Source organism: Tachysurus fulvidraco, chromosome 26 (assembly GCF_022655615.1).
Source record: "Tachysurus fulvidraco isolate hzauxx_2018 chromosome 26, HZAU_PFXX_2.0, whole genome shotgun sequence".
Taxonomy (NCBI): domain Eukaryota; kingdom Metazoa; phylum Chordata; class Actinopteri; order Siluriformes; family Bagridae; genus Tachysurus; species Tachysurus fulvidraco.
The window spans coordinates 7,859,961-7,886,597 of record NC_062543.1 but is presented as its reverse complement, the minus strand read 5'-3'; the positions used below and the strand labels follow the sequence as shown (position 1 = coordinate 7,886,597).

The 26,637-nt window shown below is 44.8% G+C and overlaps 1 protein-coding gene across 2 annotated transcripts; it reads right to left on the bottom strand.

Moving 5' to 3' along the window:
* Positions 1-1,506: 1,506 nt before the first annotated feature.
* Positions 1,507-26,387, bottom strand: bco2a (beta-carotene oxygenase 2a). 2 transcript variants are annotated; one of them, XM_027165362.2, is made up of 13 exons: positions 26,252-26,387; positions 16,943-17,029; positions 16,254-16,440; positions 14,831-15,042; positions 12,894-13,009; positions 12,015-12,117; positions 11,673-11,801; positions 10,976-11,136; positions 4,894-5,061; positions 4,645-4,782; positions 4,323-4,505; positions 2,714-2,824; positions 1,507-2,619 (listed from the first exon to the last, which is right to left on the bottom strand). In XM_027165362.2, the coding sequence occupies exons 1-13, from the start codon at positions 26,310-26,312 to the stop codon at positions 2,503-2,505; spliced, it is 1,773 nt and encodes a 590-aa protein (XP_027021163.2). In that variant the 5' UTR covers positions 26,313-26,387; the 3' UTR covers positions 1,507-2,502. The 2 variants fall into 2 exon arrangements, with proteins under 2 accessions (XP_027021163.2, XP_027021164.2); XM_027165363.2 differs by lacking the exon at positions 26,252-26,387 and adding an exon at positions 24,490-24,646.
* Between the last annotated feature and the right edge of the window lie 250 nt (positions 26,388-26,637).

The window sequence follows — 26,637 nt, the reverse complement described above, 5'->3', positions numbered from 1 at the left end:
CAGCATCTGATAAAGTGGACCATGCTGGATTGTCTAAAATGTGTTGTTTACATCCAGGGTTCTCCTTCGAGATTCTGACTCGAGAGATAATGTGGAAGAGGCATGGCTTCCGGACATCACGTTGCATAGTCCACCATAACTAACACAATATCTCCATGCTGACTGCTCTAATGAACCTTGATTAGAGTTAAACGATATAATGGTGCTTTTGGAGTGGGCTGTGGATTCACAACCTGACATTCACGACACACCACACACCACTTATGCATGTCACCGCAAATGCCAGGCCAATAAAAGCAGAAAACATAACAGAAAAATACAGAAAAACACAATAACAGTACTGGCAAGAAAGCAGAACGTTTGGCTGGAGGCATTGTCTATATCTTGCTCTCACTTGGTCATAAGCGTGGCAGAGCGTCTCATCATGTGGCTTCTCCAGGGGGAGTTCCCTCTTAGTGGGGCTGCCCTTTATGCAGTGCTAACACCGACAGCTCAGATACCGCTTGATCCAGCCAAAGCCCAGCAAACCCAACACTGTAACTCTGTCACTATTTTGCAAGACCCAGCCACATATATTTCCCATATTAACAAAGAAAATGGTGGCCAAATTGTCCCCAAGATTAGCGGATGGGTGAGGCAGGGACCAACCGCCACCTCCACACTATGTTTTTGTCCCCAAAATTGTACTGGATTGACGACTATAGGAGAATTGAAAATGTCCATGTTCACCCCCTTTGTGCAGCTTCCAGTTCCATGTTTTGAACCAAGCTTTGGTAGATTGAGCTCTGCTCTTATACTGAAGCCACCAAAACATGATATGTAAACTTATTGAACATTTACTAGAATGTGGTACATCCAAGTTCAATCAGAGGCAGCCTTTTGTGCCTCCGGACTCCAAACCAGGACCCTGACCTCCATCGGTGGGCATTTGACCAGGAAATGCCTAGTTTCTCCAGCAGACTGGCCAAGGCTTCGTACCTACCTTTGTGTGGCCTGATTCACTCACCTGTGTGGAAAAAGGGCACAGACACGGGGGGGTGCCTTTAACATCCCTGATTCCCAGCGTCCGTAATAGCCAGCAATTCTTTTCCAGATCTCGGCCGATATGCCTAGAAATGCCTGATTGAGGTTGGTGTACTCCAGCATGTTGGCCACAGAGAGCTGATGTGACTCAGGCCAGCCCCAATCATTGCTTAATTTAGGCCTCCATGTCATCCTGAGGACCCATCTTGTCATGTATGAGGTGGGGAAAGGTGGCCAGCACCCCCTCACACTGGAGCAAATCCGTAGAACAGCTTCCAGTCTTTCACCTGCATCTGGACTAATGTCTGGAAGCGCTGTTCTTGCTCTGTGTGCAGCTCCAGGAGTGCATAATGTTGTGACTGGTGGAGGCTGCTGAGGGATTTAACTATTTCTGTAAGTGGTGAGGACTCCATGATGGCATTGGCTTTCATCACTAGTTTAAATGTCCCTATGAGAGTGTGAGGACGCGGAAGGCAGACAATATCACTGTCTCATAAACAACTTTATTGCACAACTATATTGCACAACTTTATACACATAGACACACTATCACACACATGGCTCTGGGTGTATTCTCTCTCTCACAACTCTCACTTTCATCACTTAAATCTCTTCTGGTGTTTACTGCTGGGAAAGCAAACACATCATTAGTGAAATTACTCGCAGGTGCGTGAAGCCTCTCACTTGTTCGTCCAGACTCCTCTATTCACAAACTGGTGGTTGGCCATGTCCCGTCTGCAACATACACCTTCCGTATGATGTAGTAAAAATAGATAAAGTGTAGTACACAGAGTTTCAGAGAAACTGGACATTTCAGATAAAATACCATAGAATTTTAATTTGACTGAGCTGGTACATCATTATGTACAACTGGGCTCTCAAATTTTGAAGACAGGCAAGAGTGACATCTCCAAACCCCTGGCGAAACACTTGATTCCTGCCCGGTTCCATAGAGACAGCGGTGCAGACAGATACATTTTGGGTGCTGCGGCATATTAAATATATGATAAAAAGTGAAAACGTTTTTCTGCGTGAGAAATATGATGTGTGGTGGGAGAGTGTGAGAAAAGACCAAAATGCGTGACTGTCACTCTCAATGCGTGACACTTGATAGCCCTGGTACAACCATTAAAATACTGGATACAACATAGGTATTGATATCTTTTACTGTGCCCTTAATGCCTTCCAAAGCCATTGTTTTACTATTGAATTGAATTGAAAAATTGTATTTTTATGGCATCTAACTCAATTAAAAAAAAAGAAACAATTCATTTCAAAACAATGAAACACATAAAAACAGTACCTAACTAAAAGTGATGAAACCTAATTGAAAGCAAATGAAAAATGAAAAGAGCAGGCCAAGTTTTAATTTCTGGGGAACAAATTGTAAAACAGTGACAGAGGCTGAACTTTTAAGTAAAGTAATGTATAAATATGACACTAGTTGTTGGCCTTTAATGTCACTAAATGAAATCTGTCCTATACCAAAGATTTAAAGGTTCCGTGGAAGCCTGATGGAATGTTAACAGGCACTTTAGCTCTTCCAACTTCCTCAAATGTCTTAGCATCAAGAACCAGCAGGAACGTGCCTTTATCCTAAACACAACACAGAAAACAGTTATGGTTGAATTTTTTAGGGGATTTTGTTTTTGTCTTTGTTTTTTAAATGAGAACTTCAGCAGTATCACACCTCAGTGGGTGTGAGCACAACAGAGAGGATGACTCCATCATCTTCTTCCTCTGAATTAGGTGATGGGACAAACACAGGCTCGGATGGATAGACACCTGGCAGACGCCATGCCTAAAAGTTGAGCACAGAAACAGGTGTAACGTTACAAATAAAATGAGCATTAAAAAAACATAAATGTACAATTCAGGGCATTAATTTACATAACAATGCAGTATTAGCACATTGGTGGATGGTTGAGGTTTGGCTGAGGTTTGGGACAAACAGGAATAAGGTCTACTTGGCAGATAATGCATGATGATTCTCATCTGTGTCTCATTATCACCAGTCTACTAAATTGTTCCTCGTACTTTCAGTGACAGCCATAACAAGAGAGAAAGTGAGTGGCTGAGTTGGTTGACCATGCAACACTCATATAAATGCTGACAGAGTGCAAACTTAAACTTACAGTAAGCTGTTATATTTTTGCTGAGTATTTGTAAAAGTGTGCTAAAAGACTGAATAAATTATATAGCTCAGCTAACATTCTTTCTCAGCCTCCTGAGTGTCTCTCCACACTCTCACATGCCAGGGGTCTAAAGTGATGCAGAAACCTGGAATTTTAGGAAGACTCATGGAAGCCATACAACTGACATGGTGGTGGTTCCTGGTCTAGCATCCATCATTCACATGTTGGTGGTAATGTATGTGGAATGTTGTGAACGTTGACTCTACTCTCCACCCTAAAAGTGCCATCTCACCCATTACAATTAATCATGGACTCCCTAAATTAATTAGACTGGACGTTTTAGGCCATTAAAATAGGCTGCATGAGGCCATTGCTTTGTGTTAGTCAAGTTAGGTAATGCAATGTGAAACCCAGAGGCAGTACCTCTGCACAGCCTTTTATCTTAAGATTTTATGAAAATCTTTCTCAGTAGGGTTGAGGCTATTATAGTAACAATGGGAAAACAACTCCATATTCATGCTTATGGTTTTGCAATTTGATGTTCAATGTGAAAATTACAGAAATTGCACCCAAATTCCACTCCAAGGTACACATCTAAAAGAGCTCATTCCTAAAAAGGTTCAAGTATCATAAGGTAATACGTTTAGGACTCTAAACGTATAAACTTTATTCAAATATAAATCTGGGAACGGCAGCAGGACATCAAGGATCACCACGAACAAAGGGTCTACGTGACAGTGATTACCATTTAAAGTGACCATTTGGTTGATAACAATTGTAACAATACCAAGACAAGGTGTACATGACCATGATTTAAAGACAATCAGATAGACATCAAGGTGTAGCCCAGCCATTTGGGAGATATTCAGTTCTTACACTCAATACACATTCAAAGCGGAACTTCATTTAAATTACCAAAAGGGAAAACTTGAGCAGGATTTGCTTGGGGTTCTTACGGACTCCGAGGAACCCAAAGTACTTCATGTATTTTGTCACTGCTATGCTGGAATAAACTTCTTGTTCTTCATTATGATCTTCAACATCATCGTCTTATTTTTACGCTACGCATTTTTTATTTCTTACATCAACAAGCACATAAGGGTGTGATAGTCAGATGGCCACATACTTTTGGCCATACTGAGTATAATACTAATATAGGCTTACCTTAATTTTCTTACTTTCGAGGTCTATTTTGATCAATGAATCTGCCACCAGGTGACCAAAGCCACAGCCATAGATGAAGCGGTATGGTTTGGTGTTGCATCGGTCATAGTGAATGTGTGGAAACTCAAAGCCACCATAATCAAGAAGTTCATGGTCATGGAGATCCTCAGACATGCAGAACACCTAGAAGATAATTTTGAATTTTAAAAGAGATATGAACTTGTAAACTTGTAAAATCAAAAGATTTGTAAATAATGCTGCGGTCCTCTACTTGGAGCTTTGAAAAACCTGACCTCTGCAGTCCACTCAATCAGCAGCTCACCTTGTCTTTGCTGAGGCAGACTGCAGAAGCAGAGCTCTTAGGCCGTGTGTTGAGGTTCTGGTTCAGTGGAGTATCATTGGTGATGCACAAAGGAAGAACAAAGCGGCGAGGAAAATATTTGTCTATGCTGTTGTATACCTGTTGAAACCAAACAACAAACTAAATTACATGCACATTACAATACAAATGCACGTGATGTTGAGAAATGCAAACAACAATGAGAAAAACTGGAAATGTAACATTTCTAACCTCATCCAGTGCTTCTCCTGACTTGCGTAAATTCTGAAGAAAATAGACTTGAAGGGCCTGGCCATCATCTGAGCAACACATATCCAACATGAGGAAGCCATTTTCCTCAAATGCATTGATCTGGTGGAAGTTGGATAAAGCCTTGGTGTGGTATTTCACTGGACTCACCTGTTACAGTATATAACCAGGAAAATTTTAACAATTAAAGTTATTATGAGCATGTATACAACATTCTGTAAAAACAAACACATAGTATTATCTATTAAAAAAAACAGGTTATTATCTATAAGATGTAATTAACACTGGACATATTACACTGATCAAAAAATTAAGGGAACACTTAATCATGACAGACTAATTCAAAAGTCAATGAAACAATGTGTCTGTCCAGTTAGGAAGCATAAGTGATTGAATCAGTTTTATCTGCTTTGGTGCAAAGCAAATTGACTGCAGGGTGACAGGAGAGGCAACAGCAAGACAACCCCCAAGAAGGGAATGGTTTCCTTTCCCCTTATCCTTCTTGACTGATTTGTCTGTAATATTGTGTTTTATTAGAGACCTTGTCACTGCTTGTATCATGAGGCAGTACCTGCAACCCAATCCAGCAGGACATCCAGCTCATCCAGGATTGCACATCCATACCTGCCACTGCACGGAGGTTTGTTGTGTCTCCCAGCACAGTTTCATTTTTCATGTTGCATTTCTATGCATTTTTGAATCCAGACCTCATGGATTGATGATTTTGCTTGACCATTATAACATTATTTTCTCTTCTCTGTACTGTATATAAGTAAAGATTTTAAACTTTAATGTTCCCAGTGTGTTTTCATCAGTGTTATTGTAACGATGAGTCGTAAGATTGAGGATCCATTTGCAGCTTTAATATATAATCTCGGAAACAACAGGCAGAGTTCAGTACCGGTAAACACGACAGTGTAGGTAAGGCAAAAACGTAGTCAGAACAACAGGCAAAAGGTCAGGGCAGGCAGAAATCAGTCGTGAGGCAAAATACAGAAACAGATCGAAAACCAGAAACAGGAATAACCAGACAACGCTCAGAATGACAGCCGTAGCAAATCAATACTTCGCAATGGGATCAAGTTCATTTGCTTATTTAAGTGCGTCAGCTGATGGAGAACAGGTGGCGCCCTGATTAGGCTGAGCGGGGTGTAGTGGGAAGTGTAGTCCGAGAGCGCTTAGTACTCCGGAGACGATTCTCTCCGTTGTGGGTGCGGAGGTGAGGCAGGTGTGTTGATCATGACAGAGCGCCCCCCCTGCGAGCGGCTCCTGACGCGACGACGTGTGCTACGTCGGGGTCTTCCACGAGACCGGGGAGCGGGCCTGTCCGGGTGGCGTAGGTGGAAGTCAGCGGTGAGTGAAGGGTCCAGGATGTCCCCTGCCTTGACCCAGGAGCGTTCTTCCGGGCCGTACCCCACCCAGTCGGCTAGGTATTCCAGGCGGCCCCGTCGGTGCCTGGAGTCCAGCAATTCGTGGACCTGGTATGCCTCTCCCTCGTCGACCAAGAGGGGTGCTGGTGGTTCGGCGGAGGTTTCTGGGTCTCTCGGTGGTCTCTCCGCGGGTTTCAGCAGTGAGGCGTGAAAGGTGGGAGATACGCGGTATGACGGGGGTAGTGCCAGGCGGTAGGAGACCGGATTAATCCGTCTGATGATTTGGAATGTGCCCACAAACCGTGGGCTGAGCTTACGACAGGGCAGACGGAGGCGGAGGTCGCGGGTGGACAGCCAGACCCACTGTCCGGGTTGGTAGTCGGGGTGCTCACGGCGGCGTCTGTCGGCCTGTGTCTTTTGCCTGCGAATGGCTCGCCGTAGCTGCCGGTGTGCCGCGCTCCACGTGTCCCCGCTGCGACGAAACCACTCGTCAACGGCCGGTAAGTCCGAGGGTGTGTCGGACCAGGGGAACAAAGGAGGTTGAAATCCCAGGACGCACTGGAACGGGGTTAGACCGGTGGCGGGTTTGAGGAGAGAATTCTGAGCATACTCAGCCCACATCAAGTATGTGCTCCAGTCGGTCTGGTTATCGTGGCAGTAGGAGCGTAGGAACCGGACGAGATCTTGGTTCAGCCGTTCCGTCTGTCCGTTGGCTTGCGGGTGGTACCCCGAGGTGAGGCAGATGTTCACGTTGAGCTGTTTGAAGAATGCCGCCCAGACTCGTGAGGTGAACTGGGGGCCGCGGTCGGACACGATATCCTCAGGCAGGCCATAGTACCGGAAGACAAAGTTGCACAATGCCTCCGCGGTCTCGAAGGCTGTGGGAAGTTTCGGCATGGGGATCAGACGGCAGGCCTTGGAGAATCGGTCGATCACGGTGAGGATAACCGTGTGGTTGTTGGAACGGGGAAGGTCGGTGACAAAGTCAAGTGCAATGTGGGACCAGGGGCATTGAGGCGTGGGCAGGGGAAGCAGTAAGCCCGCGGGGAGCTGATGAGAGGGCTTAGAGGTATTGCAGATCGTACAGGCTCGGACGAATTCGCGCACGTCTGTGGCTAGAGTCGGCCACCAAAACTAGTTCTGAGCCAGGTGTAGGGTGCCTGTGACGCCGGGATGGCCGGCACTGGGGTTGGAGTGTAGGAGCTCCAGGAGTTTTGTGCGCCAGTTCTTGGGCACATAGGTCCGGGATGGAGGGCAATTGGCAGGTGGTGGTGTGTGGGCGTTGGCCTGGGTTATTTCCGTCATGATGTCCCACTGGATGGGCACGAGGATGTGCGCTTCGGAGATGATGGGTTCGGGGCTTGGGTCCGGGCCGGGTTCACGGAACATGCGGGACAGAGCATCGGCCTTGATATTCTTGGTCCCCGGCCTGTAGGTCACCGTGAATCTGAACCTTGTGAAGAACATGGCCCACCTCGATTGACGGGGATTCAGGCGTTTGGCGGCGCGAAGGTATTCCAAGTTCCGGTGGTCGGTGAGCACGGTGAACGTGTGTACCGCGCCCTCTAGCCAGTGCCGCCACTCCTCGAATGCTACCTTCATGGCTAGCAGCTCTCGGTCCCCCACATCGTAGTTGCGTTCCGTCGGAGATAGCTTGCGTGAGAAGTACGCACACGGAAACATCTTGTTGGCCGAGCCCTGGCGTTGAGACAGTATGGCTCCCACCCCCGTATTAGAGGCGTCCACCTCTACTATGAACGGCCGGTCTGGATCCGGGTGGTGGAGAATGGGAGCTGAGGTGAAGCTCGCTTTCAAGCGCCGGAATGCCGTTATAGCTTCAAGGGACCAGGTAAGCCGAGTGGATGCTTTTTTGGTCATAGGGGTGAGCGGGGCCGCAATCGTGCTGAAACCACGGATGAAGCGGCGATAGAAATTAGCGAACCCCAGGAAGCGCTGTAACTCCTTCAGGCTCTGTGGTCGGGGCCACTGTAGTACCGCGCGCACCTTGGAGTCGTCCATGGCGACCCCCTCGGCTGAGATGACGTAGCCTAGGAAGGTCGTGGAGGTCTGGTGGAATTCGCATTTTTCGGCCTTGGCGTACAGACGGTGTTGGATGAGACGTTTAAGGACTGCCCGCACGTGCCGGATGTGTTCCTCCATAGTCTCTGAATATATAAGGATGTCATCGATGTATACGACCACCCAGCGGTCCAGCATGTCGCGGAACACGTTATTAATGAATGACTGGAACATCGCGGGACTGTTCGAAAGGCCGAACGGCATGACTAAATATTCATAATGGCCTGATTGGGTCGAAAAGGCGGTCTTCCATTCATCCCCCTCTCTGATCCGGATGAGGTTGTAAGCGCTGCGTAAGTCAAATTTCGTGAAGTATCGGGCCCGGCGGAGCTGTTCGAGAGCCGACGGCACGAGGGGAAGAGGATACCGGAACTTGACTGTCATGTCGTTCAGCGCCCGGTAGTCAATGCATGGGCGGAGGCCTCCATCTTTTTTCTTCACGAAGAAGAAACCGGCGGATGCCGGGGAGACGGAGGGTCGGATGAAGCCCTTCTGGAGCTCCTCCTCGATGTAGGTTTTCATGGCTGCCGTCTCTGGTTGCGACAGCGGGAAGATTCTCCCTCTGGGTGGAGTGGTTCCAGGCAGAAGTTCTATGGCGCAGTCACTGGGCCGGTGCGGTGGTAGTTCGGTGGCCCGAGTCTTGCTGAAGGTCGCCGTCAGGTCTTGGTACTCCGCTGGGAGTTTAGAGGTGGTGGAAGTGGAGCATACAGAAAGCGTGGTGCTGGGTCGTGGGGTTTTCGGAGACAGTGGCTGGTGTCGGTGGCATGCTTCGCCCCAGCTTGAGATGTGCAGGTCTCTCCAGGAGATGACGGGGTCGTGAAGTTGGAGCCAGGGGAAGCCTAGGATGAGGGTGTGACGCGGGGAGCGGATGATGTGGAAAGGCAGGTATTCTTGATGGTGAGGGCCCACCTGCAGCCGGAGACGCCTGGAGATGTGCGTGATGTGGCCCTCACTGAGCGGCCTGCCGTCTACCGCCTCCACTGCCAAAGGAAAAGCACATGGGGTCACTGGCACGTTATAGGCTTGCGCAAACTCCCTTGACATGAAATTGCCCGCGGCGCCGGAATCGATTAGAGCGGACTGATTAATCATTTTCCCCCGTATTTCAATTTGTACTTGCACCACCGCGCAGTTCGAAGATTGAGGAATGAGCGGGTCAGGACTCACCGATGTGTTCCGTCTGCTGGGCGGTTTGTTGGGGCAGGCGGCCAGTCTGTGTCCGGCTTCTCCGCAGTAGAGGCAGAGTTGGAGGCGGAAGCGTCTTGCTCTCTCCTCAGGCGTGAGGTGCGTGGCGTCGAGCTGCATGGGCTCGGGGTCCGCCGGTCGGGCTGTGCGAAGTGTCTCGTGCGCATGTCGGACGGCGTGCGTAGGAGGTCGACGTGTCCGCATCAAATTGTCAATGCGGATGGACAGGTCAATGAACTCCGTCAAATCAGCCCTTTGCGGTAGATCACCTTTAGGGGTCGCTCCTCCCAACCTGTCTCGGTGGCGAGCGTACGGAATGTCAGCGCGTACTCAGCGGCGGGACGGTCGCCCTGAGATATGGCCAACAAACGCTCCTCTGCGCTCTCACCCGTGGCGGAGTGTTCGAAGACAGCGTGGAATTGGGAGAGGAAGTGTTCAAACGTGGGGAAGGCGGAGCCATCCTCTTGCCAAACCGCCGTGGCCCACTCCAGCGCTTTCCCGGTGAGGAGCGTGCACACAAACGCTACGCGGCTAGCGGCAGTCGGATACAGGAACGGTTGTTGCGCCACAAAGAGCTGGCATTGCATTAAGAAACCTCCGCATTTTCCAGGATCTCCGTTAAACTTTTCCGGAAACACGAGCCGCGGGCTGGTGACAGCTGGGGTCGCGATTGGATCAGTCGGCGGACGGGGCGCCAGTGCCGGAGGGTTCGGAGCCGCAGCGGGGCCTCGCAGACCTTGTAACGCCGCAGCGAGCTCTCCGATGAGCGAGGTAAGTCATGTTAGTTGTTGGTGGTGTCCGGCGAGCTGCTGGGCTTGAGCGGAGAGCTGGGTGGCAAGCTGAGAGACGGCTGCTGGATCGCTCGGTGGCGAAGTATTCTGTAACGATGAGTCGTAAGACTGAGGATCCATTTGCAGCTTTAATATATAATCTCGGAAACAACAGGCAGAGTTCAGTACCGGTAAACACGACAGTGTAGGTAAGGCAAAAACGTAGTCAGAACAACAGGCAAAAGGTCAGGGCAGGCAGAAATCAGTCGTGAGGCAAAATACAGAAACAGATCGAAAACCAGAAACAGAAATAACCAGACAACGCTCAGAATGACAGCCGTAGCAAATCAATACTTCGCAATGGGATCAAGTTCATTTGCTTATTTAAGTGCGTCAGCTGATGGAGAACAGGTGCCGCCCTGATTAGGCTGAGCGGGGTGTAGTGGGAAGTGTAGTCCGGGAGCGCTTAGTACTCCGGAGACGATTCTCTCCGTTGTGGGTGCGGAGGTGAGGCAGGTGTGTTGATCATGACAGTTATAACATGTTATAAAATAAACAGGGGAATAAATTTCAGTATGAAAATCTCAAACTAATTGTCATTTAAAAACCTTATGGAATACTGTTTTTAGCTTGTATGTTAAGCCGGTTCTTTATTAGCACCTTGCCAGTATGTTTGTTTACAACATGAAAGACAGTCTCTTGTTTTGGGTCCCAGTAGATACAGTCGCTTATGCCTTTCCCCTTCATTCTAGCTGTCACTATCTTCATTATATCAATCTTTATGGGCTGTTCGATGAAAACCACATAGTTCTCAGACATGGCTAGGAAAAAAAAAGAAAAAGAACCAGATTTTACATTTACACATCTATAACAGTATGTTGCATCATTTAGTATCTTCCTCAAATATACTGTAGTACAAAGCCAAGATTAAAGCTGAAGGGCAATCGTGTTTAATCTTTTTATGTTGGACAGTGATATGCCATATTTAATTCAATTAAAATTAAAAATTTAAGCCATTTCAGTTGAAATCACTTTTGCTCCATACCTAGTACATCAAATCTCAGTGGGATAAGTTCTCATAGGCATTACTTTACCAAATTTTAAGTTCAAAATTCTTCTTAAATTTGTATAAAGCTTTTTTCTTGAAATGTTATTGTTTTGGTTTTTTTTGTTTTTGTTTTTTGTTTTTCCAAAAACTGGTCTCATTCATGGCAGCTAAACATGTATAACCTCTTTCAGAGTTTTTTGTTTTTTGATGCACACTGCCTTTGTTTTCTGCTAATTTCTAATTAACTGTTCAGAATAAATTATAAATGCAACCATGATTAGATGTGTAATGTCTGGTGTGTGGATTTACCAAAGCTGTGGTAATAGGAAGGCTTGTTTTTTTCAGCAGGTGAAATGGAACACAGCACCTTTGCACCCTGCAGCGTATCATCACCGGCTTCATTTCCGGGAGGCACTTTGATAATGTTGTATAAAGTACCTACCAATCACATGCAACATGTGACTATGATTTACCATATGTCTCAAATCTAATGCATATGAATAATGGGATATTGAATAATCTAGGACCTCTTTGCAAGAACCTTGTGCAAACGTCTGAAGTACATTCATAAATCTTTATACTGAACTAACATAAGAGCTGTATTATTAATTTCTTCTGTTATTCAAGTGTGTATGTGTGTCATGATCTCACCTTTCCTGCCATAGGAGTTGCCCATGTTGTAGACTGTACCATCTGGGTCAACATGGGGGTGTGCGGTTGCACCATTCACAGCAATGAACTTACTCCAGTCCACCTTAGACATTATTGTGGAAAACCAAAAATAGTGAAAAGAAAACAGCATTTACAACCACATAAAGATCTATATTCTGATTTAAAAACATGCTTAAGTTCCTAGTGAGTCAAATATCTCTCTGATAATTACATTTGTTAAGGTTAAATGTATGTTCATGTGATGAGGTTTTATATATATATATATATTTGTATGCCATATGGTTTATGGGTAGTATGGTGGCATATTGAGTAACATGGTTTTGTGCCATTGTATTCTTTTTATACATAGATTAAAAAACAGTACTTAGGCTAAGCAATCTTTCCGATTGCTGTCTCATCTGATGATTTTACGAATATCGTATTTTTATATATAATATTAGAGTCGTGTGTAATTGAGAAACGTCTGTGTTTTTTTGGCAAATGCAAGCTGAAAACCAGTGTGTGCAATTATAAACACATTTACTATGCACATGTAAGTCAACTGTAAATAAGATGCCACATGGTCAAATATACATAAAGTCATTTTCAATACAATATGGAGCAAATCTGTTATTTTTCAATTTTTTTGAGAAAGTATCTACAGTATATTTTGCTTGTGTGTGCAGAATGAGACACTATTTTGTGAATTGTGTATTTCTGAAAAGGTTAATACTTTTTTTAAATAAACTTGAATTGAATGGATTACATTAAATGACATGATTTGAATGGATTACATTAAATGACATCATGAACAAAAAGAAACTTGACAGAGAAAAGAGTGAAAAACTGACTGGTGGTATTACATTCTGCATTACGTACCTTCTCTTTTGTTTCAAGAGTGTCTGGATCAATTTTGTGAATAAAATTGGTCTCTGTGCTGACATAGTAGTCACCTTTGTATTTGACGAAGCTCACATTAGCATTGTCTGTGGGCTCTACAAAGGGAAATTTGTACTGTTAAACGAAATAGCTTACTGTTTCGGGGTGCTGGAAGTTCATGACATCAAATAACAAGAAGTAAATAAAAATCTTATTGCATATAGATAGGTAGAGTCAAAAAAATGAAAACACCTGTGCCAACATTGTAATCTTAAAGACCTTGAATAAACATAAACAGCACTTAGTGAGGTCAGTTGCAACAAGATGCACAATGAACCTTGAATAAAAATCTGTCTGCTCTTCACTCAGCAAAACATATTAAATCTGTTCTTTGTCTCAGAGTTGTTTCTTTCAATGTGTTACCAGTGAGACTCACAGTGAGCATTAACAGCTACAGGGGATTTTGGTTTGTGGGTTAAACCTAGAGGTTGCCTAAAAATGATCTGGAAAATGATAGTGTGGCTGCAGGATTTCGTTACAGCTAAACTGGAGGCTCACTTCATAGTGAACTGATTAAACAAGTGACGTCCCAAAGATGCCCAGAGATTAGTTTTGAAAGATGATATTTTCTACAAGACAAATGAAAATACGGTAGACAATACTGGATGTTACCAGGGCCTGAATGAGTACCTGAGTGGTGTGATGAGAGGGAAAAAAAGCTGGAGTCTGTCATTATTGTGTGAGTGAAAGAAAGCAGTCTGTGAGATGGTACTGATGTGACATCAAAGAAATGGAAATCATGTGGTTGTCAATGGTAATAGTTTACCATTGGGAGATACCAGACATTGGGAGATGGTATCAAAGGCAACATTAAGGTCAAGGAGGATGAGGATGGTGAGAAGGCTAGAGTCAGCAGCACCAAGGAGATGGTTGGTCAATGTAACAATGGCTGTTTTAGTGCTGTGTTGGGGCCAGAAAACAGATTGAAATGGCTCATAAAGATAATTGCTATGCAAATCAACCTGGAACTGAGATACTTTAGTAAGTTCAAGAATTCAACATAAAATTAGGATTGAAAATAGACAAGTAATTGAAATCATGAGAATCTGCACCAGTTATTTTTAGAGAATAGATTGTCTGTATTTACTGAAGTCACAGAGGTTGACATTTTTACTATTATGGAAAGATATACTGTATGATGCCCTAGATTAGATTTTGATGGGAGAACAGTGACATTGAACAGGACCAGCGAGTGCATGCCAATTAAAAAGCAGCCAACTAAAAAGATATGACCTGTTTAGTTTTGTAAAACATAATTCAGTAATTAACTTTAAAATTAGGTATAATTGCATTTAATGAATAAAAATTGTTAACTATTACTGTTATACAGACATAACCATTAGTCGTGGCCTAATTGTTAGAGAGTCTGACTTGTAACCCGAAGGTTGTGGGTTCAAGTCCAGGGCCGGCCACAACTGAGGTGTCCGTGAGCAAGGCACCGAACCCCCCCAACTGCTCCCCGGGCGCCGCAGCATAAATGGCTGCCCACTGCTCCGGGTGTGTGTTGACGGTGTGTGTGTTCATTGCTGTGTGTGCCATTTGGATGTGTTACATGCAGAGAACAAATTCTAAGTATGGGTCACCGTACTTAGCCGTATGTCACTTCACTGTTTCACTGTTTATTTTATGCTTATGCTTTGAGTTTTATAGTTGCACCCTATCACCATCAGTTAAATTTGTCACCTTAGTTCTTGCCCTTGTTCTTACAAATCCACACCAGCACGGTAAGGTATTAAATATGTACCTTAATGAACTAAAAATAAAATGTTAAGGAAAACACAAAAATGTGACAAAACCTGTATCTGCCCTGGGGCTGTGTGACACCAAAGTGCAACATCTGCACATTTTTGCATTCGTTCCCAGGAGACTATACTCACTTGTCATCTCAAAGAAGGACATGAAGCGCTGGAAAATATTCTTGCATGGGTCAGGGAGTGCAAGAGTGCCAAACTCAGATACCACAATACGATTCATCTCACTGTTCTTCTTGTACGAGTCACTGCGTAGGAAGCGGCTCCTGTAGGTCACCTGACCATCAGCGACCTGAAAGCTGTGCATCAAGGCCATTCCATCAAACCAGTGATTGAAGCTAAGAACAGAGAAAAAATACAGACAGTCACAAATTTCCTGCTACTATGTTTGTGGGGATTCAGACACTGTTTGTTCTCACTGCACTATTTGCAGCAGTAGTAATGTGGGCTGTAATGAAGACTTCCTCCTGCATTACAAATATAAATATTAAAAATAACCTTTGCACTGAGGCACAAAATGTTGCTAAACCTAAACTGGAATGTTGATGGTGCCCCAGGCTTCCTCACCCAACATCAGTGTCTGACTTCACTAATGCTTATGTGGCTGAATGGGCACAAATCCTCACTAATGCTCTTGTGGATGAATGAACACAAATTCCCATTGCAACTCTCCAAAATATAGTGGAAAGCTTTCCCATTGTAAAAGATTAGACTTATTGGAAAATAACAATAATAAAATGTGTTACAATTATTATTACAATAATTATTTTTTCATTTTATTAAAGAAAGGCATAATAATTTTATAGAAATGAATCAATCTAAAAATATAAAATCTCTATTATTAATGTCAAATGTTTAGAATCAAATGGATATTTAAGATGGTTGTAAATTTTTAGTGTACAGAACAAAAAAAAAATAGTGAACACTTAATTCTACTGAGTTTGTAGAAAAGTCTAGAAACTCTCATTGAAAACAAAGCTCATAATACCACCATATAACATAAAAGCATGAATAGGTTTGAATAAAATGTTGTTTAAAATGTTAGCTTACAATTATTTAAATGTATTTGATTTAAATTAATATTCTCTCAGTGCATATTCGACTGCTAACGTATACTGTATAAATGAACTGTGCTTTATCCAAAGCATAAGATGTCACTACGTTCAGTATACCAAGGCTTCTGGCATAAAAAAAAAGGTTTTTTTTCCTACTAAAAAATAAATGAACGAATCTGTACAAAAGAATATCAAGAATCATGCATGAAACAGCAATCAGGAATAATAAAATCTCAGAACTAACACAAATCACCAGGTAACTGGCAAGCCAAGACCAAGTGCTTTACAGTCAAGGAAGTACCTGTAATAAGTGAAGTACTGTTGGTGTGGTGGTGAAATGTCGTGCAAAATAGTGAAATCCCAATGTTGTTTGCGCTAACTGACTAGTCAACAATATTATATATTAAGAAATGTGAAGAAGAGTAATAGTGTAATAATGATGTTGTTCTAATTTAATTCTATAAAAAAGTAGAACCTTGTTTATCTTTACTCACTGTTGATTTCCAAACTCAAACTTTCCAGGGCCATTGCGGAGAAGATTCCCACGAATCCATGTAGGGATTATGCCTTTGACAGTGGTAGGGATAGGTTCAGGAGTCTCCTCCACACTCTGCACCAGTGGGGAAATTTCTGGAAGCCCATGCCGCTTTCTGAAGGTATGTTTTTGTTTATTGATCACAACTGAAGAAAAGACAAATGCAGACATCACAATCTGTCCAGAAAAAGACCTTTATCTTTTATGAATTCTATTTTCATATTGTATATTTACATTACTGGCATTTAGCAGACACCCTTATCCAGAGTACCTTTATCCCCTACATATTACACCCTTCTTTAAATCAGAATACATTTTAAAAGCACAATAACAGCTTTAAGGTATGCAATCTTCTTACTTGTCAGAAAATTTTAATATAAAGATTAACATGGAACAAGGTAAACATGGAAAAATATTACTGAATACATTTGAGTAATGTCATTTGAGTCAAAGGGTTGAACAAACAGAGTTCCAGAGAGTATACAGTAGTGAGATCCTTCATTCAACACAGACTCAAATGAGTGCCTCAATTCACGTCGCTACTGATATGAACACAGCTGAAACACTTATAACCTCATATATCATAACATTCACTACATCTGGAGAGAGAAAGAAGTAGCACACATGGCAGAAGTGATTTGATCGTACCTGCTGGATGATGCTTTCCATGAAAAATTGTAAAATGTGATGTGCTGCTGATGGCAGAGCGGAAAAAGTGGAAGCGTGTGCGCTGGGCTGTGGAAGAAAAGACAGATCAGTTCAATGTCATTTAATATATGTTTATAGATAAATATTACAATACAATATTCCAATTTCTTTGTGCAGCTGGGACAGACAGAGAAATTACATAAAACATTTTCTCTGTCACCGAATATGATGTTGTGTTCATTCTATTTGACTATGACTATGACTATGACTGTTGATGTAAATGCTTACTACAACACTTTCCCACCCATATACCCTGTAAGGGTTCTCTAACTAATTAACTAATTTTAGGGTAACTCATAGTATATTTAGCCAGATAAACATTCATTCATTCATTCATTCATTTTCTACCACTTGTCCATTTCTACCACTTGTATCTCAGGCGTCATTGGGCATCGAGGCAGGATACACCCTGGACGGTAGCCAACCCATTGCAGGGAACACACACTCTCATTCACTCACACACCATGGACAATTTTTCCAGAGATGCCAGTCAACCTACTGTAACATGCATGTCTTTGGACCGGGGAGGAAACCGGAGTACTCAGAGGAAACCCCCGAGGCACGGGGAGAACATGCAAACTCCACACACACAAGGCGGAGGCGGGAATCGAACCCCCAACCCTGGAGGTGTGAGGCGAACGTGCTAACCACTAAGCCACCGTGCCCCCCTGGCCAGATAAACAGTTTGAATAAAAAATAAAAAATAAAAAAAAAGAATAAATAAATAACACCAGGTTATATTTGATTGCAAGTATATTATTTTATTCTATTACTATTCTATTATATATTTTTAATATTTAAAGAAATTTCATTAAATCCATATGTTTATGTAATACAGCATTAAATATTTAACATGGATATATGTTTAATTTATCTGTCAATTATACAATAACACATAAAAGCATGCAAGAGGACAATGAAATTGATTATGCAGCTTATATATCTGCTATTGTGTTACTGGTAGGACGAATAAGCAAACATTTGAAGTGTAAAAAGGATTTCAGGTTTTTTTAGTTGCCCAATAAATAGGCACTCAAGCCTAAATACACTTTAAGGCCAAAGGTATGTGGAAACCTGACCATCACACACATATTTCACCTAGAGTATGGGTTTTCCATCATTGTCTCTGGTTTGCTCATTATGGATAAATATGAATTAAAATTTTAGATTTTTTTATTTTCATATTCCTGTAAAGTAAGTATTCCCCATGTAAGTATTTCCTGGATTTATTACAAAGAACTAACAGAAGTATTACTTCTATTCCCAACAGAAGTAAGATTTCCCTTCACTGGAACTGAAGAGGCCCAAACCTGTTCAATCATGACAAGGCCATTTTACACAAAGCAAGTTCTGTAAAGACAAGGTTAGCTAAGTTTGAGTGGAAGTGTAGAAATGGCCATGCACAGACCCTCGGCCTCAACCAAAATGGAACACTGACTGACACTGTCAGCGCACTCATCCGAAGCTCACCTTCGCGGCGCACTCTGGTGACGTCATTCCTGTCGCATGACTTTTATACTCGGCACTGCTATTTAAGCACGCCGTTCATGCTAGATTCTCGCCAGATGATCTCTCGTCACTACGTCGCTTTGTTGAGTCACTCCTGCCAGCCTCCGGTCCGAGTGTTATCTGTGCCTCGCGTTTTTTATTTCCATGTGGATTTTCCCGTCTCGGATTACCTTTTTTCCCTGTCATTCCTTACGTGAGTTTTCTCTGCTGCCGGTTGTTTTGGTTCCGTTTTTTGCGCTCCGGTTATTGACATTTTGGATTACCCTTTTTCCTGTGTGGATTACTGCCCGTTTCTGATTGGATTATTTTTTTTTCAGCCAAAGACTTTGCCTGGTTACATTCTGTGCATTTATGTTTTCATATATAGACATTTATTACTATCCTTTATGTTAATAAATTTTCTTTTTTTGGACCCTGGCCTGCGTTTGGGTTCTCCTTCCCAGCACCCTCATCTGTTTCACTGATAGTATCATCTGGCCAATAATGAACCCAGCAGGATCTCAGGAGATGCAGTCCCAGCTCGACTCCTTGTCCAAATCCTCCGCTGCGCATGAGCGCCAACTCAAGGAGATAGCCGCATCCACCAATGAGCTCATTCGGCGCATGAGCATGCTCACCACGACACAGGCCTCCTCGCCCTTTACGAGGCCACCTGCCCAGCCCCCCCAACCCGTGGTCGAGCAGAACATAAACCCCATTCGGGAGCCACATCTGCCCCATCCCGAGCGTTTTTCTGGTGAGGCGGGACTTTGCCGTGCATTTTTGATGCAGTGCTCAGTGATCTTCGAGCTCCAACCCTTCTCCTTCCCTTCGGATCGGTCCAAGGTAGCGTATGTTATCTCTTTGTTATCTGGGAAGGCCAAGATCTGGGCAACAGCAGAGTGGGAACGTCAGTCAGTCATCTGCTTCTCGTTCGATGCCTTTTCGGCTGAGCTGCGCAAGGTTTTCGACTCCACTCTGCCTAAGATGGACGCCACTCGAGCCTTGTTCGAATCATCTCAGGGGTCCCGCTCAGTGGCTGAGTATGATATGTATTTCCGCATGGCAACTGGGGACAGTGGCTGGAACCCCAAGGCGCTCTACGACACGTTCTACCGCGGCTTGTCCCCCCAGGTGAAGGATGAACTCGCGGCCCGAGAACTCCCTCAAGAGCTTGATGACCTGGTTTGTCTGGCAACCAGGATCGATCGCCGTATCCAGGAACGAAGAGAGGAGGGACGCCCAACCCGTTCCTGGCCTCCCAGAACCCCAAATGCCAAGCCCCCTGTCGAACCAGACAGGTCATATGGGCCTCCCAGAAACCCATATGTCAAGACCCGCTCGGAGTCTTACAGATCACACTCGCCCCACCTCCCCAGCCCATGGAGATAGGACGGCGTCTCCTGTCCGCAGCAGAGAAGGAGCGGCCACTTTGCCTTCGCATGCCCAGCAAAAGACAGGGCTCGCCGTTGATGGAGGAGCCCGCGGCGAGCCTCTGGTGTTTAGCCTCCCCCAAGCCACTTCTCCGAGCCCGTTTCCAGATCAAGAGCCAAGAACATGATCTAGCGGTCTTCGTTCACTCTGGAGCTGACGCAAAGTTCCTTGATGAGGAGTTAGTGCGTCAGCTGGAGATCGAGACTGAACCTCTACCCGCCAGTCTCCAGGTACGGGCCCTGGATGGCCATATCCTTCACCGAGCTCGCTACCTTACCAAGCCCCTGCTGGTGTCCGTCACCAAGGAACACATGGAGTGGATCTCCTTCCTCGTTATCCCTTCGCCCCATGCACCAGTCATGTTTGGATTACCTTGGCTGCAGAAACATAACCCTCACCTGGATTGGTCCAGCGGCCGGGTCCTTGGTTGGGGGATCTACTGCCAGGCTCATTGCCTGACCACCTTGGCACCCCGCTCGTTATCAGTCAAGGAGGACCTGCCCCCCGATCTCTCTCTGGTGCCTGCTGAATACCATGATCTGGGACAAGTGTTCAGTAGAGCTTGTGCCACTTCCCTACCACCACACAGACCTTATGACTGTGCTATCGACCTCCTGCCAGGCACTGCCCCCCCCCGGGGGCGCCTGTACCACCTATCCAAGCCTGAAAGGGAAGCCATGACCCAGTATATACAGGAGTCCTTGGAGTCAGGCATTATCCGCCCGTCTTCATCCCCAGCCGGTGCAGGTTTTTTCTTTGTGGAGAAGAAGGATGGGACTCTACGACCCTGTATTGACTATCGGGGTCTGAACGCCATCACCATTAAAAATCGCTACCCGTTGCCTCTCATGGCCTCCGCTTTTGAGCTCCTTCAGGGGGCCACCATTTTCTCCAAGCTGGACCTTCGGAACGCCTATCACCTAGGCCGCATCCGTGAGGGCGACGAATGGAAGACCGCATTCAACACTCCCACTGGCCATTACGAGTACCGGGTGATGCCGTTTGGCCTCACCAATGCCCCAGCAGTATTCCAAGCACTGGTTAACGACGTTTTACGGGACATGTTAAACCTATTTGTGTTTGTTTACTTGGACGACATCCTCATTTTTTCCCGCACACCTGAGGAACACATCCGTCACGTCCGTGCAGTGCTCCAGAGGCTTTTGCAGAACCAGTTATATGTCAAGGCTGAGAAATGTGATTTCCATGTCACGAAAACCACCTTCTTGGGTTTCATTCTGGCAGCAGGGAGTGTTCGGATGGATCCTGACAGAATCAAGGCTGTTCGGGACTGGCCCTGCCCTGGAACACGTAAGCAGCTCCAGCAGTTCTTGGGATTCGCTAATTTCTATCGGTGATTCATCCGGGGTTACAGCTCGGTTGCTGCACCCTTGCACCAGCTCACTTCTCCTCTTCAACCTTATTCTTGGGGGCCTCAAGCCGAGAAAGCCTTCAAGAAGCTGAAGCAGCTTTTTACCTCTGCCCCATCCTCTCCTTGCCGGATTCCACGCGACAATTTGTGGTTGAGGTTGATGCATCTGATACCGGAGTTGGGGCCGTTTTGTCTCAAAAGGACGTCAAGGACAATAAACTTCACCCGTGTGCTTTCTTTTCACGCCGTCTCTCCTCGTCTGAACGTAACTACACTATCGGGGAACGTGAGCTACTGGCAGTCAAACTCGCCCTGGAGGAATGGCGGCACTGGCTGGAGGGTGCGGAACTACCGTTTCTGGTCTGGACTGACCATAAGAATCTTGAATATCTCCGGACTGCCAAGAGACTGAAACCCCGACAGGCTCGTTGGGCACTCTTTTTCGGCAGGTTTAACTTTGTGCTGTCTTATCGGCCGGGAACGAAGAATGGGAAGCCAGATGCTCTCTCTCGTCAGTTCTCCCCCGATCCTGTCGAGGCCGTTGCTGAACACATTCTTCCCCCCTCTGTCACTGTTCGGGCGCTTCGACTCGGGATAGAGAGAAGGGTTCAGCAAGCCGTGTCTAACCTGCTAACCCTACTGACTGTCCTGAAGGCAAACTTTATGTCCCTGACCAGCTCTGTTCCCAAGTTCTTCAGTGGTGTCACAACTCTCGGCTTTTCTGTCATCCCGGTTTCCCTCGGACCCTATCGGTTCTCCAGCGTCGTTTCTGGTGGCCTTCGCTCAGACATGACGCACGGGAATTTGTCACTACCTGCCCAGTATGTGCGCAACACAAGAGCTCTCGATCTCGCCCTGCCGGCCTCCTGCGGCCCCTGCCGATTCCTTGCAGACCTTGGTCCCACATCTCACTTGATTTCGTCACCGGCCTCCCTCTTTCTGATGGCTACTCCGCTATCCTCTCTGTGGTCGATCGCTTTTCCAAGCTCGTTCATTTTGTCCCCCTGACCAAACTCCCTTCAGCCAAGGAAACGGCGTTGCTCCTCCTCCAACACGTTTTCCGGCTCCATGGCATTCCCCGGAATATAGTCTCGGAAAGGGGACCCCAGTTCACCTCCAATTTTTGGAAGGAATTCTGCCAGCTCTTAGGCGTCTCCATTAGCCTCTCCTCTGGGTTTCACCCCCAGTCCAATGGGCAGACGGAACGGCTCAACCAGGAGCTGGAGACGGGGCTCCGTCTCCTCTGTGCCGAGGATCATTCGTCTTGGGCCTCCAACCTTGTTTGGGTCGAGTATGCCCATAACACTCTGCCTACTGCTGCCACGGGTCTTTCCACTTTTCAGGCTGCCTATGGCTATCAGCCCCAATTATTCTCCACACAGGAGCTAGAAGCCTCAGTTCCCTCAGCCTTGGCCCTCGTGAGGCGCTGTCGTCTGGAGAAGAGCCCGCCTCGCCTTGCTGAGATCTTCCCGGAGTTATGCTCGCTGGGCCAACCGCAGACGCCGCCCCGCTCCTCCTTACCGTGTCGGGCAACGGGTGTGGCTTTCCACCAAAGACCTCCCGTTGAAGATTGCATGCAGGAAGCTGGCTCCCCGTTTCATTGGACCGTTCCCTATATCTAAGGTTATCAATCCAGCTGCGGTCCGGCTCAAGCTGCCCAGAGTGTTTCGCATCCACCCCACCTTTCACGTTTCCAGGCTGAAACCTGTCCAGGCCTGTGCACTGGTTCCCTCCACCAGACCCCCTCCTCCCGCCCGGGTCATTGATGGCGGCCCTGCGTTTACTGTCCGTCGGCTCCTGCGCTCCAGACGCCGTGGGAGGGGTCTACAGTACCTGGTGGACTGGGAGGGGTACGGCCCTGAGGAACGCTCCTGGGTTCCGGCACGCCTCATCTTGGACCCGGACCTCCTCTCCCAGTTCCATCGTGACCACCCCGACCAGCCTGGTGGGACGTCGTGAGACGCCCCGTGGAGGGGGGGGGTACTGTCAGCGCACTCATCCGAAGCTCACCTTCGCGGCGCACTCTGGTGACGTCATTCCCTGTCGCATGACTTTTATACTCGGCACTGCTATTTAAGCACGCCGTTCATGCTAGATTCTCGCCAGATGATCTCTCGTCAGTACGTCGCTTTGTTGAGTCACTCCTGCCAGCCTCCGGTCCGAGTGTTATCTGTGCCTCGCGTTTTCTATTTCCGTGTGGATTTTCCCGTCTCGGATTACCTTTTTTCCCTGTCATTCCTTACGTGAGTTTTCTCTGCTGCCGGTTGTTTTGGTTCCGTTTTTTGCGCTCCGGTTATTGACATTTCGGATTACCCTTTTTCCTGTGTGGATTACTGCCCGTTTCTGATTGGATTATTTTTTTTTTCAGCCCAAGACTTTGCCTGGTTACATTCTGTGCATTTATGTTTTCATATATAGACATTTATGTTAATATAAATGTCCTTTATGTTAATAAATTTTCTTTTTTTGGACCCTGGCCTGCGTTTGGGTTCTCCTTCCCAGCACCCTCATCTGTTTCACTGATAGACACGACTTATTCTCCTGTAGCTGAAATGGCAAATCTCCCTACAGCTATGTTTAAAAATCCATTAGAAAGTATTTTAAGAAGAGTAGAGATCCACCAAAGGGAGGACCAAAATCTTGAACACAATGTTCAAAAAGTTAATGGGTGTGATTGCTCAGCAACCCACATATGTTTGCATATACTGTATAACGTATATATTTGCCTGGAAACGTAAGGAGAAGCACAGTACAACCCCTTCTCCTTTGATTGATGCATGCCAGTCCTAAAATCCTCTGTACAAAATCTATTTCAGCTATCACAGTGTGTGTGAATGTGTTTGTGATGTGAACAACCCCTCCTGACAGAATGTCTCTATAATGCAGCATGACTTGGCAGTGGTTACAGTACAATACCTAATACAAGACCTACTGTTGTTGATGTGGTTAAGCAATTGGATTTAAATCAAATTTTTTTTGCCCCATTGGATGGATAATATTGGTGTGTTGTGTTTAAATGGGAAAATCACATGCATTAGTGACAGAGTGGCTGTTATCTGTTACCTCTATTGCAAAATAAGGACATGATGTGAGACTCTGATGTGAATTACATAAGCCTAAAGCTACAAACATATGTGATAGCCGGTAGACTTTGAGAACATGATCACAAATCAAAAGTAAAAATCAGACTTACCTATCATGGCTAACTGTATATGTTTTTATCCAGAACTGAAAGCTAACAGAAAAGCAAACAGCAAATGTAGAGCAGAAACCTTTGCTCTGTACTAGAGCAGGAGTGCAATCTTTGGTTGTATTATGTAAGCATGCTTCTAACTGGGCCACTTCCTGCTAATAAAAATAAACATGCTTCTGAGCAGGGTTTTTCATTTCCTGATCTGAGAGTAAGACAAGCATATTCTTAGAAATTTCCCCACTGTGGGACGAATAAAGTTATATCTAATCTTATAGTGTAATTAGTGCAAAAGAGTGTGAAATGTAATGAACTTTGATCCGTAAATGAGCAGGAAAATGGGTGTGAAAATTTTTTTGCTATAACTTCATCTGTTTCTTTGTTTTGTCAGGGCTCTCAAGTTTTGAAGACAGGCAAGCGTGACATCTCCACCAAAATAAATAAATAAAATAAAATAAAATAAAATAATGGGGGAGTTGTTGTGTTTGGTAAGGATCACTGACCGCAATTTAAACAAATACAAAGTATTTGTTTAATTTCCATTTATTAATGGAGAGAATTTATTAATGGAGAGAATAATTTCCATTTATTAAGAGAGAGAGAGAGAGAGAGAGAGAGAGAGAGAGAGATTATGACTGGTGTTGTTTATTGTAAGTGGTTGTTGCCTTTTTGGACACCTTTATCATTAGTAATTTAAAACATTTAAAACAGCTCAGCTCAAGCCCAGCCATTTTTAGGGTCATGGTTGAGGACAATGTCCCGTCCAGAGACAAGCTGTTTCGTGTTGAGGTTTTGTTCAAACCGACCATAGAAAATAACCTCGCTAATGAATGTTTATTTCTTCATTGGTTGTATCTTATCTTTCTGATTGGCATTTGTGTAGCCTCCTTTTTTTGATTGGCTGATAAGTGTCAGGCTTGACCAAGAGCTCCAGGGGAGACATGCTTGATTCCTGCCCGGTTCCATAGAGACAGCGGCGTGGACTGATACATTTTGAGTGCTGCAGCTTATTAAATATATAATAAATAGTCAAAATGTTTTTCTGTGTGAGCAATAAGATGTGTGGCGGGAGAGCGTGACAAAAGACCCAAATGGGTGACAGTCACTCTCAATGCGTGACACTTGACAGCCCTGATATGTTTTTATTAAAATACATACACAGCACAGTAGTCATGAGTTGGTACCCAATTCAGCGGCCCTGCGTATAGGCTCCAATATTCTTGCAACACTGTGTAGATTTAGTGGTACAGAAGATGGATAGATGGATGGATGGATGCATATACAGTGGATACTGTATATAAAGTCTCTGTTCAGATTCTGTTGCTTGTAATGCAGCACTCTACAGCCCCAGCTCTAATATTTAATATTTGTCATAATATTAAGATCCTTTTTTTGTCAGATTATCAAAATCAGATCAGGACATGATTGCTAAATCCTGCTAAAACATAAATGATAATAAGAATTAATTTTGTTTTACAGAAGTTCCACAATATTAACTCTAGCTACAAACTGATTAAAAGCATGTTTTCTTTTCTGTAATTGAGGAAAAAACAATGCAAAGTGCTAATAAATTTAGATTAAAAAAAAAAATCAAGATGGGAATGTATCACACCCTGTTGATTATTTTTCTATGACAGCATATCCCATCAGCATTTATTGATTAAATAATCTATTAAAATATGTTATATTTTGATATTTTGTTTTTATAATGGTTACTTCTTCAGACAGTAACATAGTACACAAGTTTGTATTTAGAATTACTCACTCATTTTCAGCAGCTTGTTTATCTGCAGCCTAACTTCATGTAGACCGGAAAGAACAGGCATGACTTTCCAGTGTTCAGCTGTCCAGTTTTGTTGAGCCTGTGCCCACTGCAGTCTCAGATTACTGTTCTTGGTTGAGGTTTATGGAACCTGATATGGAGTTTTGCTTTTCTGACCAATCCGCTTTGGCATGCTACGCTTTCTGAGATGCTTTTCCATTCACCAAAGAAGTGGGTGTGTTCTGTACAGGAAATGCTTTATTTTTTTTGCTTGTTTGTTGTAAATGAATTGTTATTTTAAATGTTATCCCTTCCACTGTGCTTTAGATACACTGGGAAACATGGTTATGGAGATACAGTATGAGTCTTCCATTCAACAAATTGGACTA